Here is a 22,018-nt window from a genome sequence, read left to right as displayed (position 1 = left end):
AACACACACACACACACACACGCACACACATCATTTCTATAGGGAAAGGTTGAGGATAAAACATAATTAAGCAGTCAGTTATTGTATTGCTGTTGTATAATTCTACACAATGCATTCATCCATCTTAAACACATATACACAAAAACAAATGAGTGTGCATAGACACACACACACACATACATTTCACAACGTTCTAAAGAATATCTGGGTTCATTGAGTTCAACATAGAATTTTAGAACCTTCAATTGTTGCGGAACTTAGAACGTTCAAAAACCTACACCTTTAAGGGTTAATTAGCCACCCACAAGAAGATAGCATAGGTGAAGGCTGCCAGAAACAGTGTGTGCATAGGGCATTTGTAGATGAGGTAATTCACAGCATCACAAAGCCTCTGCCAATAGACCCTTTCAACAATAAAAACAAAAACAATGCTTGAACGTTCTATTTGGGCCCCAATCTACTTCCTCTGCATTAAGATAACATATGGAATGTTAAAACGGAAGCCTTGTGGGGCCAACTATGATGCTGATAATGGAACTCTCTTGAAAGGGTCCATAGGGCATTTGTAATTCACAGCATCACAAAGCCTCTGCCAATACTCGGTCAGATTACAGTATGCACTATTAGAGGGCTATTATTAGGGTTAGTGTAGAGTGGTGAGATACTTTGGCATGTTCCTGTGAGGTGGTTATGGGTTGACCCTTGACTTCAGTGTTGCAAGTTACCTTCAAACAAGGCTTGTGAATGGATGAAGCTCATCACTGTAGTTTAGTCAGTTTTGAAAGGCACCAATATGACCTTCTGATTTCATATGAGGGAAGAAATTAGACAATGTTGATGGCCATGTTACATAAATGAAAGAGAATGAACGCAAATGGTCCAGAAATGCAAGTGTCTTCAGCCACTGGAATACTCAGCCCCTCAAAGACCCACACAAGTAGCGAAAGGATAACCACCTACCCGGTCTTAATTCCGGCCGTCTTCTTCGACCGCCACATAATCGAACTTTATTGATGAGAACGAGGATCTGTTTCTGGCAAAGGGACTTGTTGCTCTTTTGGCAGACTTTGCGCTTGTTGGCTACCGGTCGGTTGGCGTGGTCGTCCTTGACGGCCCGTTTCTGTCGAATGAGAGAGCTGGCAAGAGCTGCCATCTTACCCCCCTCTCACCTTTGGGAGGGGGGGTCTGTTTCTGGCCTCGCACCTCCCGGCTGGCTAGATTGTCACTCAGTAGTCTCAGAAGAAGACAGACCCCCCTTGATGAGGGTAGTGAACGGTTCAAAGGCAGTCACTCGAACAAGTAGGGTTTCCCCGAAGCGGGACGAGGTAGAACCACCAATCTCCGACCAGACTCAGTTATCAAAGGCTTTGCCCTTCACTCTCGGTGTGTAAACCCAGCCCAGAAAATAAGCAAGTAAGGACAACGAAAACAGTAACAAAAATACACCATATAAGTCAATATTTAGAGAGGTCCATAAGGAAAAGGCAGATGAGAGTTTGGTCACATTTTTATAAAAGGGCAGTCCGTCGGGACAGAAAAGCAACGATTGCGACATGGTCCTCGTAGCCGCCTCACCTCCCATGTCATCGTGCTCGTGAAGGTTCCCAACCGCGGGTGGAAGGTAAAGGTAAACTTTAGCTCGTCGCTCTCTCGAGCTCGGAGCGTACTGGAGGGCTCGTTCTCTGTCAAGTAAACAATCCAGGCTAGACCACGCCACTCTCCTCAAGCACGAAAAGTTCTTCTGACACACAGAAATGACAACACCAGAAAATGTGCTCAGGAAAAGATACTGGAAATGATAATATCATCCATATATATAAAAAAATACAATTTGCTTACAAATTGACAAATTGTGGAAGTGGATGAATCACATTCGGAGAAGCCGGGAGAAGGAGTCAGCTGAGAGATCAGTAGATGGTCACACCATGAAATCCCTCATGTGCAGTCTAACTTTGCTTCTCCCCCCGGAAAGAAAAAAAGAAAAAAGAAAAAAAAAAAAAAACAGCCAGATGAAAAGCCGGAAGAGTAATCCAGTGTAGTTAGATCCAGAGGCGACACACAGCAGACAGGACGAAAGAACTCGCGATGGAGGGAGGGAGGACCAGCGACGGATAAAAGAATGGACAGAGAGAGATTTCCCTTTACGTCTCCTCTGACATGCTCTCTCTCTTTCTCTCTCTCTCTCTCTTTCTCTCTCTCTCTCTCTCTCCCAACAACCCTTACCTACACAGCCCACCCCCTCACCCAGAAACAGCGTGTGTGTGTGTGTGTGTGTGTGTGTGTGTGAGAGAGAGTGTGTGTGTGTTTGTGTGTGAGTGTGTGCATGAATTCCAGCGGCTACCACCAGTAGAGGTGACATTCATGAGAGAACGAGAGAGGGAGGGCGGAGAGAGGGAGGGGAGGAGGGAGAGAGAGAGAGAGAGAGGGAGGGGAGGGGAGGGAGAGAGAGAGCGCAATTGAGCGCTTGAGTGAGTGAGTGAGTGAGTGAGAGAGAGAGAGAGACAACAGAGGGAGGGGGAAAAAGAGAGCAAGCGAATGAGCGAGGGGAGAAAGAGAGAGATGAAGACGGAATTAGAGAAAGACAGAAGGAGAGGAGGAACAGGGGGAGCATGTGTGCGAGAGAGCGAGACGAGGTACACACACGCATGCACACACACACACCCACATCACTGTGCCCAGGACAGTTAACACTCGGAGATGTGCTACTATCCCTCTCCCACACTGCTGCCCCATCCATCTGATTGTCCTTCAGACAGGAGAGGGAGAAGGAGAGAGGGAGAAGGAGAGAGGGAGAAAGAGAGAGGGAGAAGGAGAGAGGGAGAAGGAGAGCGGGAGAAGGAGAGAGGGAGAAGGAGAGAGGGAGAAGGAGAGCGGGAGAAGGAGAGAGGGAGAAGGAGAGAGGGAGAAAGAGAGAGGGAGAAGGAGAGAGGGAGAAGGAGAGAGGGAGACAGAGAGAGGGAGAAGGAGAGAGGGAGACAGAAAAAAGCGGGGAAAGGAAAAAAAGAACGTGTGAGCAAGAGAGAAAGAGAGGAGAAGAGAAAATGTCAAGGCTGTGTGTGTGTATGTGTGTGTGGGGTGTAGTGTTTGTGACTGGTGACAGTTCTCAGTCACATCGAGAGCATCATCGCCAACGCACTCCATGAGTCACTCTTCTCTGTCAAATGTTTCTCACTCTTTCCATCTATTTTTCTCAAATGCACAAACGCACGCACACATAATTTGTGTGCTCCTGTTCTTCGACTGTGTCCTTAAACAGACACATCCACAAATACATGTACATATCCATGCATGTATTCACGTATTCACTGGGGATGTGTGCTGGCTGAGCTTATACCGAGAGTGATGCTTGTTGAGGATGCATCTTTATGTGTGTGTGTGTGTGTGTGTGTGTGTTTAGGTGTGTGTTAGCACTGCTGATCAGAGAATGGTCTCTTTTACACTCACATGCTTACTATCAGACAGAAGTTTCCCTCAGATATCCCCATCTAACCCCCGCCCCACACACACACACACACACCCACACACACACACACACACTCCCTTTGCCACAGCCTCCATCTCCATTTGTCTATTTCTGTCAACATCTCTGTTTACATCTGTTTTCACCCATCAGTGTTCTTTCAAATTTTCCATAGCTCAGGACTTTTGGCTTTCTCTTAGCTCACCATTTCTCTCCGCACCCTCTGAAAATGATACATTTACATACACCCATCAACATACACAGATAAACACAAACAAAGAGAGAGAGAGAGAGAGAGAGAGAGAGAGAGAGAGAGAGACATGGGGGCCAATGAAGTAGGAAGTGGTTTTTGTTTTGCTTAAAAGACAGTAACTGTGTGTGTTTGTGTGGGTGTGTCTGTGCGCATGTGCGTGCGTGTGCGTGTGTATGTTTGTGTGTGTGTGTGTGTGTGTGTGTGTGTGTGTGTGTGTGACAGAGCTGGCTGTTGCTGTCTTGCGCGAGCAGTGACAGATACATGAGGAGAGACAGATTGAGACAGACAGCTTCCCTCCCTAGCCCCCGCCAAACACATCATAAAACATCCCCATGGTGAAGGGTTGAATGCTAACACACAAGGCACACTGAAAGTGCACGTCCCACATGGACAGCACACAAACACACATGCATGCAGACATACACACAAAAGACAACACAATGCACATACACACTATATGCAAAATCACTACTGCACTCACAATTACTCAACAATTACTATTTCATGCAGGTGTCTCCACAAATAGCCTCATAGATTCTCTGCTATACATAACACAAACATGTACACACAAACACACACACACACACTTGGTTTCTCACAAATAAATGTACATAATCTACACCAGTGTTTCTTAACTGGTGGGTCGGGACCCAAAAGTGGGTCGCGGAACCATTCTGGGTGGGTCGTGGAGCTTGTGAGTAAAAAAATAAATAAATAATCACCCATTTTAAGTGCTACTTTGTCAGATCTACAGTACTATCTTAATATCCTGAAGACTTCACAAATGTAATGCCAAACATCAGCATGTTCTAAACAAGTAGGCCTACAGGCACTTTGCGTGTCTTACCATGTCGCTCACCTTATCTGTTGGCTTGAACACTAAAAAAAATATATATAGGTCGCGACTAAATGAACATGGGAAATTGTGGGTCCCAAAGCCAGACCAGTTAAGAACCACTGATCTACACATAAACACACACAACATATCAACATTTTTGAGAATTTTTGAGAGCTTGAGAGGAAAGTTCTGCTTAACACAAGGTCAGAGCTAGTTGCTGATTAGCATTGATTATATAGATATCCAATGCTAAGAGGGTTATGCTAACAGTCACAGGCATAATCATATATGTCATCGTTGTTTTTCTTGTAGCTTAAGGAAGATGGTCTTAGACAATGGAAGCAAAAAGCAAAAAAATAAATAAAAACCTGGAAATAACCTGGAAATAAATCAATGTTCCCCGCCCCTTTAGCTCAACCTCAATAAATCACCGTTTTCGAGGAACCAATCAATCAATCAAATTTTATTTGGCATCAGCGTGGAAAGCCGCTTGCCGAAGCATCTAGAAAATGCAAGGTTGATTTACGGAGGGGGATCACCTGAGACAACGCTGCGATGGCGAGCAAGGTCACCATTCGTCAGACACTTGATTGACAGGTGACAGGAAGCGTTGGTATCCCCCCAGGAGGGACGGAAGGCTGAGTGGGTGCAGTAGGAACGAGTGTGTGTGTGTGAGGAGGGAGGGAGCGCTAATGCAGTTAGCATTGATAGAGAATTAGAAGATACGACAGTAACTTCTGACGCCTCTGTCCCATCCTCCACTCAATGGCCTCTCTCTCTTCCCCACTCTCTCTTTCACTCACTCAGCTTTTGCCTCTTGCCTCTCAGAGTGTGATATGTCCCCCTGAGACGAGAGATATCTGTATTTTTTGTCTGGAAAAAAAATCCTCCGATGACGCAAAAATCGTCATTTTGCGTCATCGGAGGATTTTTTGGCCAGAGGCTACATCGCTTGTTCCGCATGTTTTCAACCCGCACATAAGGGTTGGGGTGTGACCTCACTCCCACAATTTAGTAATAGTGTCCACGATCCTTCTTTTATCACCCAGAGAGAAGAAATACTATTTTCTGATTGGCTGGTGGGGTGGCTATTAATTCTTTTTTAAGTATATTTTTTTGGCCCTTTTAATGCCTTTAATGATAGTGACAGTGAAGAGTGACAGGAAGCGAATGGGAGAGAGAGTCGGGGTGGGATCCGGAAAGGACCACGGGGCAGGAATCGAACCCCGGTCGCCGACGTACGGTGCAGGTGCCCCAGCCAGTTGCGCCACAGCTGGGGCCAAGGTGGCTATTAATTCTGAATAACGGGACACCTACACCTGAGAATGCTGCTATTGGACTGTGCAAAGTAAGATGAACAGCTGGTGAGAGGAAAGGGGTGGTTTGCCTTTGTAATGCCCACTTCCTGGTGCTATTCTGAATCCAGCTCAACAGTCCTGCCCCCCTTCTGCAAGGACTTACGGTCCATTTCTTAATTTATCCCGTTGACATCTGGAAAAGTCTGTACATAAAGAGTTTTAGACCTTGCCTTAGGCTGACCAGCTATGATGTGAATTGTACATAATCAACATTTTATGTCAAGCGAAAAAACTAACAGAAAAACTAAAAAAGGCAAAGGTACAAGACTGTGTACATATTTCAATTTCCGAGCGAAGGAATTACTCATCCCATCAGCCATTGCGAATTATACATTTTCCAACATTTTCCACTAACGATAGTTTAACATGCTTACTTTTGAATGTAAGACAACAAGATGACTAACTCCCTACCGTTTGTAGATGACTAACTTCCTACCACTGAGTAGATTTAACTTTCAAGGTGAGAAAAACAGTTTTCATCGGATGGTCACACATCGCTTCTGACTGCCAGCATGTTGTTCAGCAAGGAGCAAGCGTTGTTTAGCTCTATTTACCAGAATAATTGTATTTAATATGAGAAGATATGAAAACAGTCACAAACTAGACAGAAGATCTTATGTTAAGACTTCAATTTATAGAATGAGCAAATGCAATATCAAGACATTTTACAAACAAAATAGTTATACACTCTTGTTACATTATATGCCAATCTTTTTACAGTAGGGATGTTAGATATTGATATGTTGATTATTAAAAGTCACATTATTTTATCAATATGTTTTTGAGACATTGATTTATTAAAATTGTATTTAAAATACATATAAAATATGCGTACTTTCCAATATGTTCAGTTAGGCTTCCGTTTTGATGTGGTATGGAATAATACCTGTCAGTAACCAAAGTGATTCTTTGTCATTTGAATCTATGCCGTTTGTCACAACTGGAAGAGCAGGAAGAGAGAGCGAGCAGGAAAACATTTCCTGTAAAGAAAGCAAGAGAGATGTAGTCGGCCACATCACATCACATAGCCATAGGCAGAATGACCGGACTCTGGATGACGGTGGGTTGAAGGCTGATCACTGCGAAGGACTGCTTGCGTCTCTTTATTTCACGAGCCACCTGGCACCATGAGCATAGGTTGCAGAAGGTTACAGATACACAGTCAGAGCAGAGGCTCCCCTGTTTAATTTGGAGAACATATGAAACACACACACACACACACACACACACACACACACATGCACAGTTGTACAGTATTTGATCAATACTACAATAAAAAGAAACAGCAAACATAAAGGTTAAACATAATATTTTCATAGCATGATCATATATGCACCTGTTTTTAATTATTCTGTTGAGTCTTATTGTTTTGTAGTGTATAGTTTATCTGTTATAATGCTATTGTTGTCATATTACAGGGCTGTAGTAAGCCTTTTGAAACCAGGGGTCGGGGTGGGGGGGTAAAGGGCCAAATTCCAGCTACATGTACATCCATGAAGGGTTACCAATTAATGGCCCTTCGATCAAGTAGGAAAGGCAAAAGCTAACAATGAATATTTATTGGAGGTTGTCAATTCAGTTAAAGCCGGTTGATTTTTTTTATCATGAACAAAATAGGGGAAACTCTATTATGATTGTTTTGATAAATCTCTAACTCTGAAAGTAACCATGCCATTAAAACCATACCATACATTTGATTTTCAACATTTCATTTTGAGTTTGTACCTGTATGCCATACTGTTTCCTCACTCCATATCTTAAGGACAAAGCGGCCAGGGGAACACAACTGAACAAGTCAAAACAAGGCAGTCCACAAAATTCATTGAAGTCCCCAGTTGTCATGCAGGCAAAACAAGGGAAACACCAAAATGCACAGCAGCCTAGATAGATAGATAGATAGATAGATAGATAGATATATAGCTCAACAGATAGATCTGATGGAATTTCAAATTTCTGTTTTCTATCAGCATTGAATATTAGAATAAAAGCAGTTTACAGGCATGAAAAGATTTCATTGATTCATTTGATTCTTTGATTATCACACTCACTGGTAGTCATGTCGTCAAAGCAGTCACAAATCCCTGTACTCCACGAGTCGGATCTGACCATGACAACAGGCTGAACCTGAGGCAATTGTTGCTGCACCACAACCACATTCGTTGCCATCACTGATGCTTCTGTGTCTGAAGAACCCTGAACCAAGTGTGAGAGATGAAGATAGAACAAGCTATACTGTATGTAACTGCATCACACAACTCAAACCTCCCTGAGGACATTTATGTTATGGTGCTACGCAAAGCAGAGAGAACAAAGTTTGCATAGACCAGTGCTACAGCCCCAATTCCTAAAAAGTTCTCATTTTCAACATTTGATATGTTCTCTATGTACTTTTTACAGCTAAATATGGGTTGATGAGATTTGTAGATTATCATATTCTGTTTTCATTTGGATTTTACAGTGTCCCAACTATTTCTGATTTGGGGATGTTCTTACTTCATTCTGGTCATAATCAGAACTGCTAAATGTAAGATCATCAATAAATCATGGAGGCAGCATGTGATTATCTGAGTGTGTAGAGAACTGGATTATAGAAGCAGAATATAGAGATTATCTCTTTATGGGGGCCAAGCAGAGAAGCTGCGAGGCAACCCATAGTGATTCTATGTGTTCTTATTATGACCGCCCCGCATGTCCAAATTTCCGTCAAGGATTCCCCGGACACTGAAAGACCGGGGTAGACGAAACTTGGTGGGCATGTAACCCCATATGGATAGCATGGAACCATCGTTTTTCGTTTTGATCTGTAGCCCCCCTGCTGGACTGCACCCCCCGAAAGGAGGATAGGGCAGACACAGTTTTCTGTGAATATCTCGAGAACCGTAAGGTTTAGGAGAACCATTTTTTTTTGTATGTTGATCTCAAGGGGTCATGTTAACCCATTCCATGTGCACACATGTGCATAAACAGATACACACGCACACACATACATTCACAGTAGACATATGTGCGCATGCATGCACATGCACAAACACACACACACAGGCAAACACACAAGCACGCACACACACACACACACACACACACACACACACACACACACACACATAAACATAAACATGTACACGCACACATGCACACAATTCAAGAATTTCTCAGAATTATGAACAAGCAAGATGGGGGTGGGGTTGTATAAAATGAATTTTACATTTGAAATCTATGAACTAATCATGTTTTGGTACTTGTTGTCTAGCAGATACCAGTGAAAATTGAGTGTGGATAATGCAATTTAGTGAGACAGTTAGAATCATATAGGCCTTTCAGCGTGATTTATTTTGGTGGAAAAAATGTGCTGGACTGGGTGACGGTCATATTTTGTACCGCTCTGCGGTACACTTGTCAGGGTGCGATTTGTAGGGGGGGATGGGGAATGGGTGGGATTCCCCCCTCTGGTCTTGATATCCTCCCCTCTGCTTAATTATTTTCATCGCCGGGGGGGACAACATTTATCCCCCTCTGCCCCTCATATTGATTAATGCTACTTCATATAAGTAAAAAAGCTGCAACGTGAGAACAGTCTAGTAGGCTAGCCTACATAACAATCTGACATCAGAAACGCACCGTCACCGTCAGCACTCATGCTGCTGACACAGTGGCTCGTGATAACTAATTTGGCCTTTGATCGTTGCAGGACATTTCAGAATGTCGACTGTGTAATCCTTCATAAATGGCTAGTTTCAATGGAAAAGTTAGCTGGACAAATAAAAAAAACGAGAAGGATTCAGTGAAGCATATCGTCATATTTTAGAATCTTCAAAATTAGAAAACTGATGCAACTGAGATGGAGGACAACTCCACGTATAGAATGTAGGCCTATTGTCCGAAGGAACTTACATTAAATGAGGAGATAGCTGAATGTCACAAAAAGCGTTACAGAAATTGCTTGGCATCGCTTATTCAATGGCTCTCTACTGAAACACCTGTAGTTTGCGGAGGATCTAACGAGAAAGCACTTTCGTTTGATAAATCAGCTAGTAGGCTAGGCCTAGTAGACAAATAACTTTCAGAAATAATCTGTACTGCAAAAACGAATGTTGGTGGGTATTTAAACTATCTAGTGGGTGTTTTAACAGCTGCAAGAAATAGAAGCTTCATGGTCTTTATGTTCTGGTTCGTAAATTATTTTCATAAAACTTCAAGTTGCCCTATAACTTTACTCTCCAAACTTCACTGCACTGTAGCCAATTAACTGAAAGTATGATAGTAGGCTATTTATTTTCTGCAGGCTACAATAAACACTTTTATTTTTTTAACTTTTGCAATATTACACACTTGGCTACTGAGCGCAAATCAGCAGGAGAGAGAATGCCGCGTAGCCTACAGTGCATGGCGTGTAGTGCAATGTGTGCTATTTGGTTACCAACTAACACTGTTAGCCAATTCACTAACTCAACATTTTTTTACATAACAAATACAGAAAGGATGGAGGCAGCAAAAGTAGAGGAGTCATTTCAGATGGGGCAAGAACAAGGTGAATTTGTATGCTTGTCAAAAACGTAGTCCTACCCTGCATTAGAGGAGCTGATCATCATACCAAGCACACTTTCGCTGTTTAAAGTCATACATCACGTAAACTAAAACTAAGATAAAGGTAAATGTTACAAAGGTGGCAAAATGCATATAGGCTATTATTAGCCATGACATTACTAGGCTATGAATCGTTCGTTCATTTAAAAAAAAAAAAAATCCCCCCTCTGGTTTTTACACAAATCGCACCCTGCATCTAGTTATTATTATAACGAAACGCTAATTTGCCGTTGAACCATACAGTAAAAGTTGGGAAATTTGGCACATTGATTCGGAACAGTCATATGTTTAATTTCACAAAGTTTCCTATCTGCACTTCGAGTGCTCTAGTGCCACCAACGTTTAAATTTTTTTTATTACATCTATGCACTTAACATTTCAACCGTACACCACATTTTGAACATTAAGGTATATTTGGAATCATTGGATGAGACCGAACTCGACGCACCCCATTACGTCAATATCCGCCATGTTTGACGTTCCGCCATATTGAATTTCAACAAAAACACTTAAAAGTTTTCACAGGTCATAAAGTTTATCCGATTTTCACGAAACTTGACGCACCCGTGACGACCAATCAAGTTTGGCAGCGAAGCCGCCAAACAGAAAGTGAAGTAATATCTCAGCAAAGAATTCACGTATCAAAACCAAAATCAGTGCATGGGGTCAGGACCCAATAAGGTGGACTCAATAAATTTGATGACTTTTGACCTATAGGTGGCGCTATAATAAGCAGAATTACTTTTTTGGCCTGTAACGGGTGATGTGTTTGGAATTAAAACTTAACAGTGGTGTCTGTTAATACTGTGGGAGGTCCTAAGTCCGACAGATGTGAATTGTGGTGTCAACGTAATTAATCTGGCTGCCATATTGGATTTAATCAAAAACACCTAAAAGTTTTCACAGGTCACAAAGTTTATCCGATTTTCACGAAACTTGACGCAGATGATCGTCAGGCGCAGCACATGGGGTCAGGACCCAATAAGGAGGAGGCTCAACAAATTTAATGACCTTTGACCACTAGGGGGGCGCTATAATCACAGGATGTGGGCTCATATTTCAGCAATGCTTTCACGTAGCGAGACCAAACTCAGTATATGGACTTGGGACGTTATCCTGAGGACACAAAATAAATTTGGTGACCGTCAACCACTAGGGCGGCGCTAGAGTAACAAAAGTTTAGGTCAAATCTCAGTAATGCTTTCACATTTCAAAACCAAACTTGGTTCATGGACTCAAGACCACATCCTGAGGACGCACAATAAATTTAGTCACCGTTGACCACAAGGGGCGCTATAATTAGCCACACATTCTCATATCGACACCAAACTTGGTACGTAGACTCGGGACCACATCCTGAGGATGCACAGTATATTTAGTAATGTTTGACCACTAGGGCGGCGCTAGAGGAACAGGAAGTGCTGATGCATGTCAGTTGCAGTGCAGTGCAGTTGAGAGACCCTGGGCAATGGGCAAGTGGTGCAGTAGAGACCTTTAGGCAATTGGCTGGCGAAGCAGTAGAGACCTTGGCAATGTCAAATTTATCTGCCATGTCGGCCGCTCAAGTATCTGCAACCAGCTTGGCCCCCTCATTGCTAGCTTTGCAGCTATATTTTTCTTAATTTCTTCTTGTCACAGTGAGTGTAGCATTATGGAAAGGCAGAGATAGATGAGTTTAATTTCATGCAAATAAAATTTCCTTGAATTCAAGCCTACTTTCTTCATTATTCACAAACTATTTCCTGCATGGCTAACAAAACAGGGGGTCTAAAAAATTTTTTAATCACCGTTCCATATCAATGCTTAGGAATGGTAACTATAACAACCATAGTAGGACGACTGTTGAGCCTGGAAGCAAGCTTCGCAACAATGTAATCAACTGTAAACAACTGTCCATGCTATCAATGTTATAGGGCCAAAGAAAGTTGTACAACAAGTCGGCTTCTTTTTAAACGGAACCGTGTGTTTCCTTTGCATAAAGGCATGACTATTGACTATCGCTTTGCGTCGGGGAGTTCTTTGCCTCTCGCCCTCGTCCATTAATTCTGTATAACAGGACACCTCGGCGGCCGTATCCCTTACTTAAGCTAAGCTAACAGGCTAGGCTCTTGCTCTGCGGAGAAAGGTGATAAGTAGCCTAATGACTATGGTTGTAGTTTTTAAAACTGATATGGCATAAGGGGATTTTGAATATCTGGTGTGCGAATCTGATGCTCGTGAACCTGTACGAGGTAGGCTACAATACAGCGAGAAACAGTTGAGGATGATTGAGGAACAGGAGGCCTGCAGCAAGACCTGCCTGTCAGTTGGTAGGAAGAACCCAGGCGGCTCGAACTTGGGTGGACTGGTGTTGTCAGTGCTCTCACAAAATCGGCTGAGGAAACAGCAGTAGGCCTATGTAGAGCACCGCTTTGCGCCACACATGGACAGTGGGGTCCTGGACATCAGTTAAGTGTCGGATATGCTAACCCAGCGGTTCCCAAACTTTTTTTCCCGCGGACCACCTTTTACATCCTGACTCTATTTACTTCTATTGACGCGCCATTCCAGGCATCATGTTTAATTAGTCACCCTACATGATAACAAATAACAAAATCAAAATGTGCAACTGGTCTATGAGCTAAAAAACAGTGTGGTTAAATCCACGTGAAGCCTAGGCCTAGCCTATGCCTCATCATAATTTTGTTTTCTTCGCGCAGATTATTTCTGTCTCGTCCTTTCTTTCATCCCCCTGTGCTCCGGAGCTACCCCCGCCTTCATCATTCTGCCCCCATCCCATCGTTACCTGTCTCCTGCTCTGTTTCTCTCGCTTCTCCTCTTCCATCGCTTTGATTAGGCCTTTTGCACAGTGTCCCTCTTTTTAGCCAGTTTTCTATGTTTGCTTACCTAGCCCATACTTCCACGAAACTAATGAGCCAGATATTCTGGCTGCCCGCAGGAAATCACGTGCATTGTGGGTTGCTTATTTTTTTTTAATGAAAAACATAGCCTACTATAGAGTTTACAAATTATTTCCTTTAATTTCACGTTTCCATATCATTACAATCCGATTCAAAATTATGTATTATTTATTAATGAATTATATTATTATTTAATTAATCATTTTAAGACCTTTCCAACATTGCCCTTTTCATCTCGCGTACCCCCTAGTGGCAGCTCTGTCTATTATTATGGCCGCCGCTAGCGAAGCGGTCATATAGGGATTGTCAAAGTTTTTTTTTTTTTTTCCCCTCATCTACTTCCTGAGAATAAATAAAAAATAAATAAAAAAACAATAATGTCAAGTTAATTAACAGCCCAATTAAAATAAAACAACATTATACAAACCATAACACATAAGCGCTTAAACAACTAAGTATATGTTGAATAGGAATGTCTTTAGACCTTTAGCATGTTGCCTAGAAAAACTTGACATAGCCTAAGTAAATTAAATAGGCTATGTTATATTGATATGATTATTATGACCGCCGCTAGCGAAGCGGTCATATAGGGATTGTCAAAGTTTTTTTTTTTGTTTTTCCTCATCTACTTCCTGAATTTTTGGTCAACGATACCCGGGACACCGAACCACCGGGGAACATGAAATTTGGTGGGTATGTAGCCCCACTAGACTTTTACGGAAAAATTTTGTTTCGTCCCCGGGGGCCACTCCCCCGTGCTGGGCCCCCCGAACCGCAAAAAAAAGCAGTTTTTCCTAAATAACTACCTGAACCGTGGCACTGAGGATGAAGAATCTCAAGGGCCCACATCAACCTGGCCCATAATCACTAATTTGTGATATATATTATTCTGCTTTAATCGCCCCTATCTTTAGTTAAGATGTTCAGAACTGCACCAAATTTTATGTGTATGATTGACCTGGCATTCTCTGGGGGTATGCCAAGTTTAAGAATTTCATCCATGGGGGGTCTAAAGAAAATTAGGTTATGTGTACATTTTGTGACTGTACACTCATTGGCCTGTAGATGGTGGTGCACAGATATACACATGCACACACACACAGGCACCCACATACTATCGGTATTAGAACAGCCGATACATAATTACAAATTCAGTAGGATTAAAGAAAGCCAAAATAAATATTCATCATCATCAACATGGCTACATTTCCAGTATTGGCGATAAGTAGTCGTTTGTCCACTCGTTTGAGCATCGTTGCAGTGAGACGTAATTTTGTTGGAAGTTAAAAGTGGGTTGGAAAAACAATGGGCGCTTCCTACAAGGACTGTAGTTTACATGAAGAACGTCTAATAAGGATAGGGCGATGTTCACATGAAATGTAATTCCCATTTCTTCTTGAAGCCAAAATAAATCTGAGGATGTTTATCGGACATGCTTGGTTTTTACTGCAGGTACGTTAATCTTATTATATCAATAAGGACCTAGGTAATGTTACCATTAGCATTGGTTGAGTGATGGAGGCCAATTTGATTGATTGCATTTGTAGAAAACTATAAATGCGGTTATACCAAACAAATTGATAGCAGCACTATATATATCTTCGACTGTCATTTGTTGCCGTGCTACAAAAAATCATTCTGTGCAGTGGAAGATTTACCAACGTTACACCCGGTCTGATACAGTTTTGCCTATACATGCGTGAGACTGAGACGCCTGTTTGTTTTGTTTTAAGTCGTGCAGGGTGTGAGAGGGGAATCGATGTGCTTTGATTCCAGCTTGGTAGTTGTAGTCTGTGAAATTAAAAAGCGCGGTGTGTGAAGTATCCAAACAATGACACCTTCATTTCATTATGGCTGCTTTAGCAACACACCTTAAGCTACTGTGTAGTGGGTCCCATTTAGAAGTGGCTACTTCATTCGCTTTCCTTGACTCATGGAGCTGCCTGAATTTTATTACAACTTTTCGCCACGATATGGCAGTTTAAGTCCGGCTTTGATACTGTAAAGTAAGCCATTGGTTTCAAAAGGAGATTTTATTTGTATCGCCAGCATAGCCTATTAACAATTTATGTTGTAAATAGGCCTACCTTATAAGCCTACCTGTAGCTTAGGGAAGCTAACAGCTTTCTATTAGGATCTAGTTTGTTAGTTACAGTTTTGTCATAACTCCCTGATGCATTTTTGCATTTAGAATAGCCAGAGCGTGGATATCTCAATCGGAAAATTAAACAATATCGGGTGCCTATGGAATAGGCTGGGTGAACCCAGCCTGATCTGCCCGCTAGTTATTTTTTGATTTCTTAAAAGATTGAGCTTGGTCTGGTGAAAGCCAGACTAGCCATGGACCTCAGTAACACAATGCAAGGGAACATGAATCAGCCTATATTTGCACGAACAATAACACACAACAGCTCTTCAACTTTGGCCCGTTAAAATGTGTATGAACAGTCTAGCGGCGCATTTCATCAAGGCCCATTTGGACATGTCAGTTATTTGCACCACTGGTTAGATGTAAAACAGCATTTCGTTTCAGACTACTGTTACTTAATTTGTGCATTAACAATAACGTTTCAGACTACTGTTACTTAATTTGTGCATTGACCATAAAGTATTACATAAACTAAAGATGACTAAAATCTTATGTAGAAGAAGAAACATTCACAAAAAATCCATCCATCCAAAAATGACCTTTGTTTTTGATAGCTGTTGAAAACGGCATGGAACTGACAAGAGATGTTTTTGTTAATAAATAAATAAATAAATAAATAAATAAATAAATACATTTATGCTGATACTGTTACTTAATTTGTGCATTAACAATAACGTTTCAGACTACTGTTACTTAATTTGTGCATTGACAATAAAGTATTATATGAACTAAAGATGACTAAAATCTTATGCAGAAGAAGAAACATTCACAAAAAATCCATCCATCCAAAAATGACCTTTGTTTTTGATGGCTGTTGAAAACGGCATGGAACTGACAGAGATGTTTTTGTTTATAAATAAATAAATAAACAACATTATGCTGATACCTTTTGCTTTTCCCAAATACAATGTAGCCTACAGGTGTAAGTGACCTTTCATCAATCCAGTTGCAATGGATGAACTGTGATGAACTGCCCTACTTGTGATTGTTTAGAGATTTTAAAGGTTTTATAACAATGCTACATCTTCTTTGGCTATTCTACAATCTATTCACCTTTTCAGCACCAGTAGGCTACTTTCTGTGCAGCCGCACACACACATTCAGGCATGCCAAACAAGCATACACAAAAGTTTCAAGAGTGGTGGATGGAGTAAAATATGGAGACAAAGTGTGATTTATTTTCGCGGAACAGATGTACAGTACAGGACTGAGCGGTGGTCATATTTTGTACCGCTATGCGGTACAACTAGTTTTGTATATCATATTGCACTTTTCTACTTTTTTGCACTTCTGGTTAGATGCAAACTGCATTTCGTTGGCTTTGTACTTGTACTTTGCACAATGACAATAACGTTGAATCTAATCTAATCTAGATGGCCAGTGGGGACAACAAATGTGTCTGTGATGGAGTGTCGGCTCTATGGTTGAGTATGCGCTCTGACTTCCATACCAACGAGCCTGGCTTTTGCCGTTGCGGTCAAGTTGCATGTTTAGTACCCTGGAGACCCGGTTCGAGGCCAGGTGGGGGTCACTGCTCTCTCTTTTCGCTACAGTGTCTATGTGTCCTTCACATGACCATATAGGCCTACCATCCAAACTGAGCCTAGGGAGACAGAATAAAATACTAAACAGAGGAAAAGGTGGGTAAATATTTATTTTCCACACCAATTCCAAATCAAATACCTTATGCCTTATAGTGTTTAAAAGATTATTATTTACTCAACCCTATTACTTTATGTGGTACACATTGCTTAGGTTATATTATGTTGTACTGATACTCAAGATCATGATTAGTTCATTTTAAGTAATGCATTACCACTAATGGCAATCTTAATGATACTGTTAATGGAACCTTTATCGGTGAAATGGAATGTTAATTCATGGAACCTTAATGGAATAACTTGAAAGCATTATCCAGGTTCCTAAATGAAGTGTGTGTGTGCGTGTGTGTGTGTGTGTGTGCGCGTGTGTGTGCGTGTACTGTATGTGTGTTTGGGGTGGGGGTTAGGGTAGGGGGTGTTGAGGGGAGTGTCACCTATGGGCCTATTCAAGCTGTCAATTTCTTCTGCCCTACAGTACCAATTCAGACTGCCATCGTACTGTAGCTCCAACTACCACTTGCTCTATGTCACCATGTCTATGTTTTTGTGTAAAGTGACACCTCAGTGGTTATTATCTCATAAAGATACACATCCCTCATTGAGAACCTGAAAACGTGGTGACTGATAATAGCAACGTATGATGAAATTGTTGTTTCTCAATAAAGCTGAAGAATTGTTTGACAGAAGAGGTTAACAAGTTAGCTTCACCTGTATGGTATAACAGAACATGAAGGTGGTCTGAAGTACTTATGTGGACCCTTTAAAAAGGAAACGTAATAATCAAAGGGGAAAAAATGTCAACACTTGATGTGGTCACTGTGTGTTTGTGTTTGTGGCTGATGGCGGGGTCTGGTCTTTTCTCTTTTTATCGAGAAGGACCGTCTCCTTTTTCTGACTTGAGGGACTCTCTGTCCATCTCTCTGTGTCTGTTTGACTCAGCCGTCATGGCCGCGGCCTCAGGTCAACCTTGCTCTGCTTTTCTCAAGCAATTACACTCCACAAAGGCCTTCCTGACCTCCCCTGACAAATCTGGACATCCCCCCCCTCTTTCTCTCTCCCTCTCCAAGTCATGCCAAACCAGCTGGCCCAGTTCTGTCTGTCCTGTCTCCCTCGTTTCTTTATATCTCTCTCTCTCTCTCTCCCTCCCTCTCTCTGTCTGTCTCATCTTCTCTCTCTCTCACTTTTCTTCTGTCTCTCCTCTCTATTCATCATAACTCCAAGGATATGACAGGAGGTATTCTGTCTGTAATCCCCCATCATTATGCAACCATGGAATCACTTTTTTCACGATGGCGAGTATGTGTGTGTGTGTGTGTGAGAATGTGTGTGTGTGTGTGTGTGTGTGTGTGTGTGTGTGTGCGTGTGTGTGTGTGTGTGTGTGTGTGTGTGTGTGTGGTTGGGGATTTTTTGGAAAACTAGTGATATTATAGCTATTATTTGCATGACCTCTGGGTCACTGGCTCATTAGTCTAAATTTCCATGTTTTCGTTTTGCTGGTATTTACTTTAGTGTGAGAGGTTTGTAATTAGGCTTTAAAGCATTGAGAGCATCACAGCCTTTAATGTTGGCTCAGTTGTGGATTTGAGCTTTTGTATTAAATTCTCTCTCTCTCTCTCTCTCTCTCTCTCTCTCTCTCTCTCTCTCTCAGTCTGTGCAAGTGTGTTTGCGTGCTTGTTTGTGTGGCTGTATGTATAATTCTCTTTCATATTTGGTTGTGTGTGTATATCGAAGTGTCTGTCATATGCCAGATCCTTTGATTACAAAGGGTGGAGAGAAGGTATCATTTTAACTGATATCAGCCCATTTAAAGTCTTTGTTAGATAAGATCTCCGATCTTGTATTGAACTATGCAGACTATGTGCTACAAATGAGCTCTGTCTGATCTGCTCAGACCTCCTAATGTGTTAGTAATGACGTGTCATTGTTCTTTTGACTATCAGGACAGTTCCTCGTGATTTAAGATCACCTCCAGCCTAAGTGGTGCAATTCATCAAGCAAAACTCAGTGTCGACCTTATACAATATGCCATTGAGCTAATGTAAGGCCTGAAAATGGATGTTTCAGAGTATTGTTTATTGTTACTAACCATCGTGACTACATTTCCCATAGTGCTTTGTTATATTCAGGGTGTTTCCCTTTCGCCCAGTAGGTTTTAGTATCTGTATCAGTGGGAGAGGTAGAGAGTAATTCTGCGTGACTTCAGCTCGGCGCTAGTCTGCTGTGCATGAAAGGAGTCTTCTCATGTCTGCATGGAGGCGAAGAGAGGCAGATTGAGGGGTAGGGCATGTGTGTGTGTGTGTGTGTGTGTGTGTGTGTGTGTGTGTGTGTGTGTGTGTGTGTGTGTGCGTGTGTTTGTGTGTGCGGTGTGTGTGTGCGTGTGTGTGTGTGTGTGTGTGTGTGTGTGTGTGTGCGCGTGTGTGTGTGTGTGTGTTTGTGTGTGTGTGTGTGTGTGTGTGTGTGTGTGTGTGTGTGTGTGTGTGTGTGTGTGTGTGTGTGTGTGTGTGTGTGTGTGTGTGTGTGTGAAGGCGATGGAGGGTGGATTGGCGCTGGTGATTTGACGAGAGTTTGTGCATGGCTCCCGGGTTCAACAGCCGGATGTCTCCCAATCCTCTCTTTAGATTGTCTCTGTGTTTTTTTTTCTCCATGTCATTCCCCCGGAAGGAATTAGGAGAAGGAAGGCAAAAAAACATAAATAAGAAAGATTAATTTGACACTTAATCTGTGGGATCAGGAGGGGGGCTTTGCTTTCTTTTGAGCACATGATGACTCCTCTGATATTGGAGTTAATCTGGCGAAAAGGGGGCTTTATCTTCCACTCCACCCTCATCCACACACACATTGCACACACATATACACACACAGAGACACAGACAATACACACACACACAATACGCACACATACACACACACACACACACACACACACACAAAGATGCTCATTGTACATACAGAGAGAGGGATCCAGATGATGTAGGCTTGTGGCATATAAAGTAGGCCTATGAGTGAGAATCTAAGTAAAGAGATGAGAATGAGTGGGTGGATTTTGTGTGTGTGTGTGTGTGTGTGTGTGTGTGTGTGTGTGTGTGTGTGTGTGTGTGTGTGTGTGTGTGTGTGTGATGAGGCAGAGATATTCTAAAAATTTCCCTGGCTTTCAGCAAATCCAAAATATCTCCTGGGCGAACGCACAGGAAGACAAGGCAGAGAAAGGGGAGAAAAAGACAGAAAGAGAGATAGAAAGAGAGATAGAAAGAGAGGGAAAAAATGGGGGGATGATAATACGCTATCTTTGAGCTCTGGATTATAGTGTGGGTAAAACATGTTTACTGAACCACTTCATTATTTGATGCAAGGCACTAAAACATTACTTATGGGGCCATTAACAGAGCCCTTTCATGATGCAACTAATGGCACCGCAGCCTGTGATCTAACACCCACAATACTGCCTCACAGTCACTAACATCACAAATGTGTGCACACACACACACACACACACATGCATGTAAACCCGCACACACACGCACAGAGATGCATGTGCTTTTGTGCACACACACACACACACACACACACACACACACAGATAAACGCATGCTGGATCTTTCTCACCATTGTTTTTGAGAATCCGTACAAGCAATATTTTCACATAGTGTACCTTTAATGCTTGAAGTAGATCATTTAAAGTTGAGTGTCCACTTCATCCATCAGATGTGCACAAAAGTCCATCACAAACAAGAATGATGTTATTCTGACATGAAAAATGAATGGCCCACAATATCTTTATTTGTTTATTTTGTTTACATTGAGACACAAGATTGACATAACCGTGTCATAGAGGACAACATCGTCCTGTCATAATTAGTCAGTGTCCAGTATTCATAGCAGTGTCATGTGTGGTCGGTAACTGGCATGACACCTTTCATAACATTTGCTAGTATAATAGCTTATGAGCGTGTAACATGGGCTGCTCTGTCAAGCTCAGTTTTGTGAGCTGTCATTATGAATACTAGTAATGCCCACATGACACTGCTGTTGCAGTGGATGCGGTTGTGACATGTTTATGACGAGGTTGTTTTTGTTATAAGTAACAAGTTATCACATTAATCAGAAGTGTGATGTACATGTAAAAGACTTAAGACATACAAAATGATGTCAACATTTAAGTAAAATCGAGATATTGTAAAGGTTATGATGCATGGAATGGAATGGAATGGAAAGTTTGAAAGTATTTTTCCTCTTTACAAATCTACATGCTGCATCAGAAAAAAACACATTCTTACAATTAAATGCTACACAAGTTACAGTAATTAATGCCTTTTTTCTAGTCAAATTGAAAATGTTCCGTTTTGTTAAACTGACTACTTCTCCACTCAGGGCCACAGCATGTCATGTCATGTCATTATGTGGCTAATGGGAATGTTGTGTAATCACAGATAAACAGGCTCCATTATAAAATACCAAATGACTACCATATTTATTTTGGCTGCTATTTTATTTTAATTTTACTTTAATTTCCATAAGTGGATATTTCAGCTTAGCCGCTGTCTGTATTTCATATGTTGTCCTCTCTGGACACGGCCTAACAGGCTTATGTGTGACCTCGTCCCTTTCATGTTTGGTCCATTCTAATTGTGGTGTCCGAGTGATGATATCATTCAGTGACCGCTTACCCTAATGCTTTGGATTTGGCTCTCTAGCCCAATCCACTGGGAGCCTGGCAGTGGAGAGCCATGATCAAGGAAACCCTTTTTAGAGGTCAAACTGTTACCTTGGGACCTCACACACACACTTCAGTGACCTCAGCTTGAGCTTGGGTCGATGTCCTTTTCAAAGGCCATTCATCCAGCCTGTGTATGTGTGTGTGTCTGATTTCTCTCATCT

At 41.9% G+C, this 22,018-nt stretch overlaps 1 protein-coding gene across 1 annotated transcript in view; it reads right to left on the bottom strand.

The window, feature by feature from the left end:
• The window catches only part of LOC125291212 (fibroblast growth factor 11-like), a 49,935-nt gene extending 47,627 nt beyond the window's left edge, over positions 1–2,308 (bottom strand). The window contains exon 1 of the mRNA XM_048237846.1: positions 961–2,308. Within this exon, the coding sequence (XP_048093803.1) occupies positions 961–1,153 (193 nt within the window). The 5' untranslated portion in view covers positions 1,154–2,308. The remainder of the gene's footprint in view (positions 1–960) is intronic.
• Positions 2,309–22,018: the final 19,710 nt, after the last annotated feature.

Source organism: Alosa alosa, chromosome 2 (assembly GCF_017589495.1).
Source record: "Alosa alosa isolate M-15738 ecotype Scorff River chromosome 2, AALO_Geno_1.1, whole genome shotgun sequence".
Classification (NCBI taxonomy): Eukaryota; Metazoa; Chordata; class Actinopteri; order Clupeiformes; family Clupeidae; genus Alosa; species Alosa alosa.
Note: the sequence above shows the minus strand (reverse complement) of the source record. Positions and strands in the feature narration are given on the sequence as shown.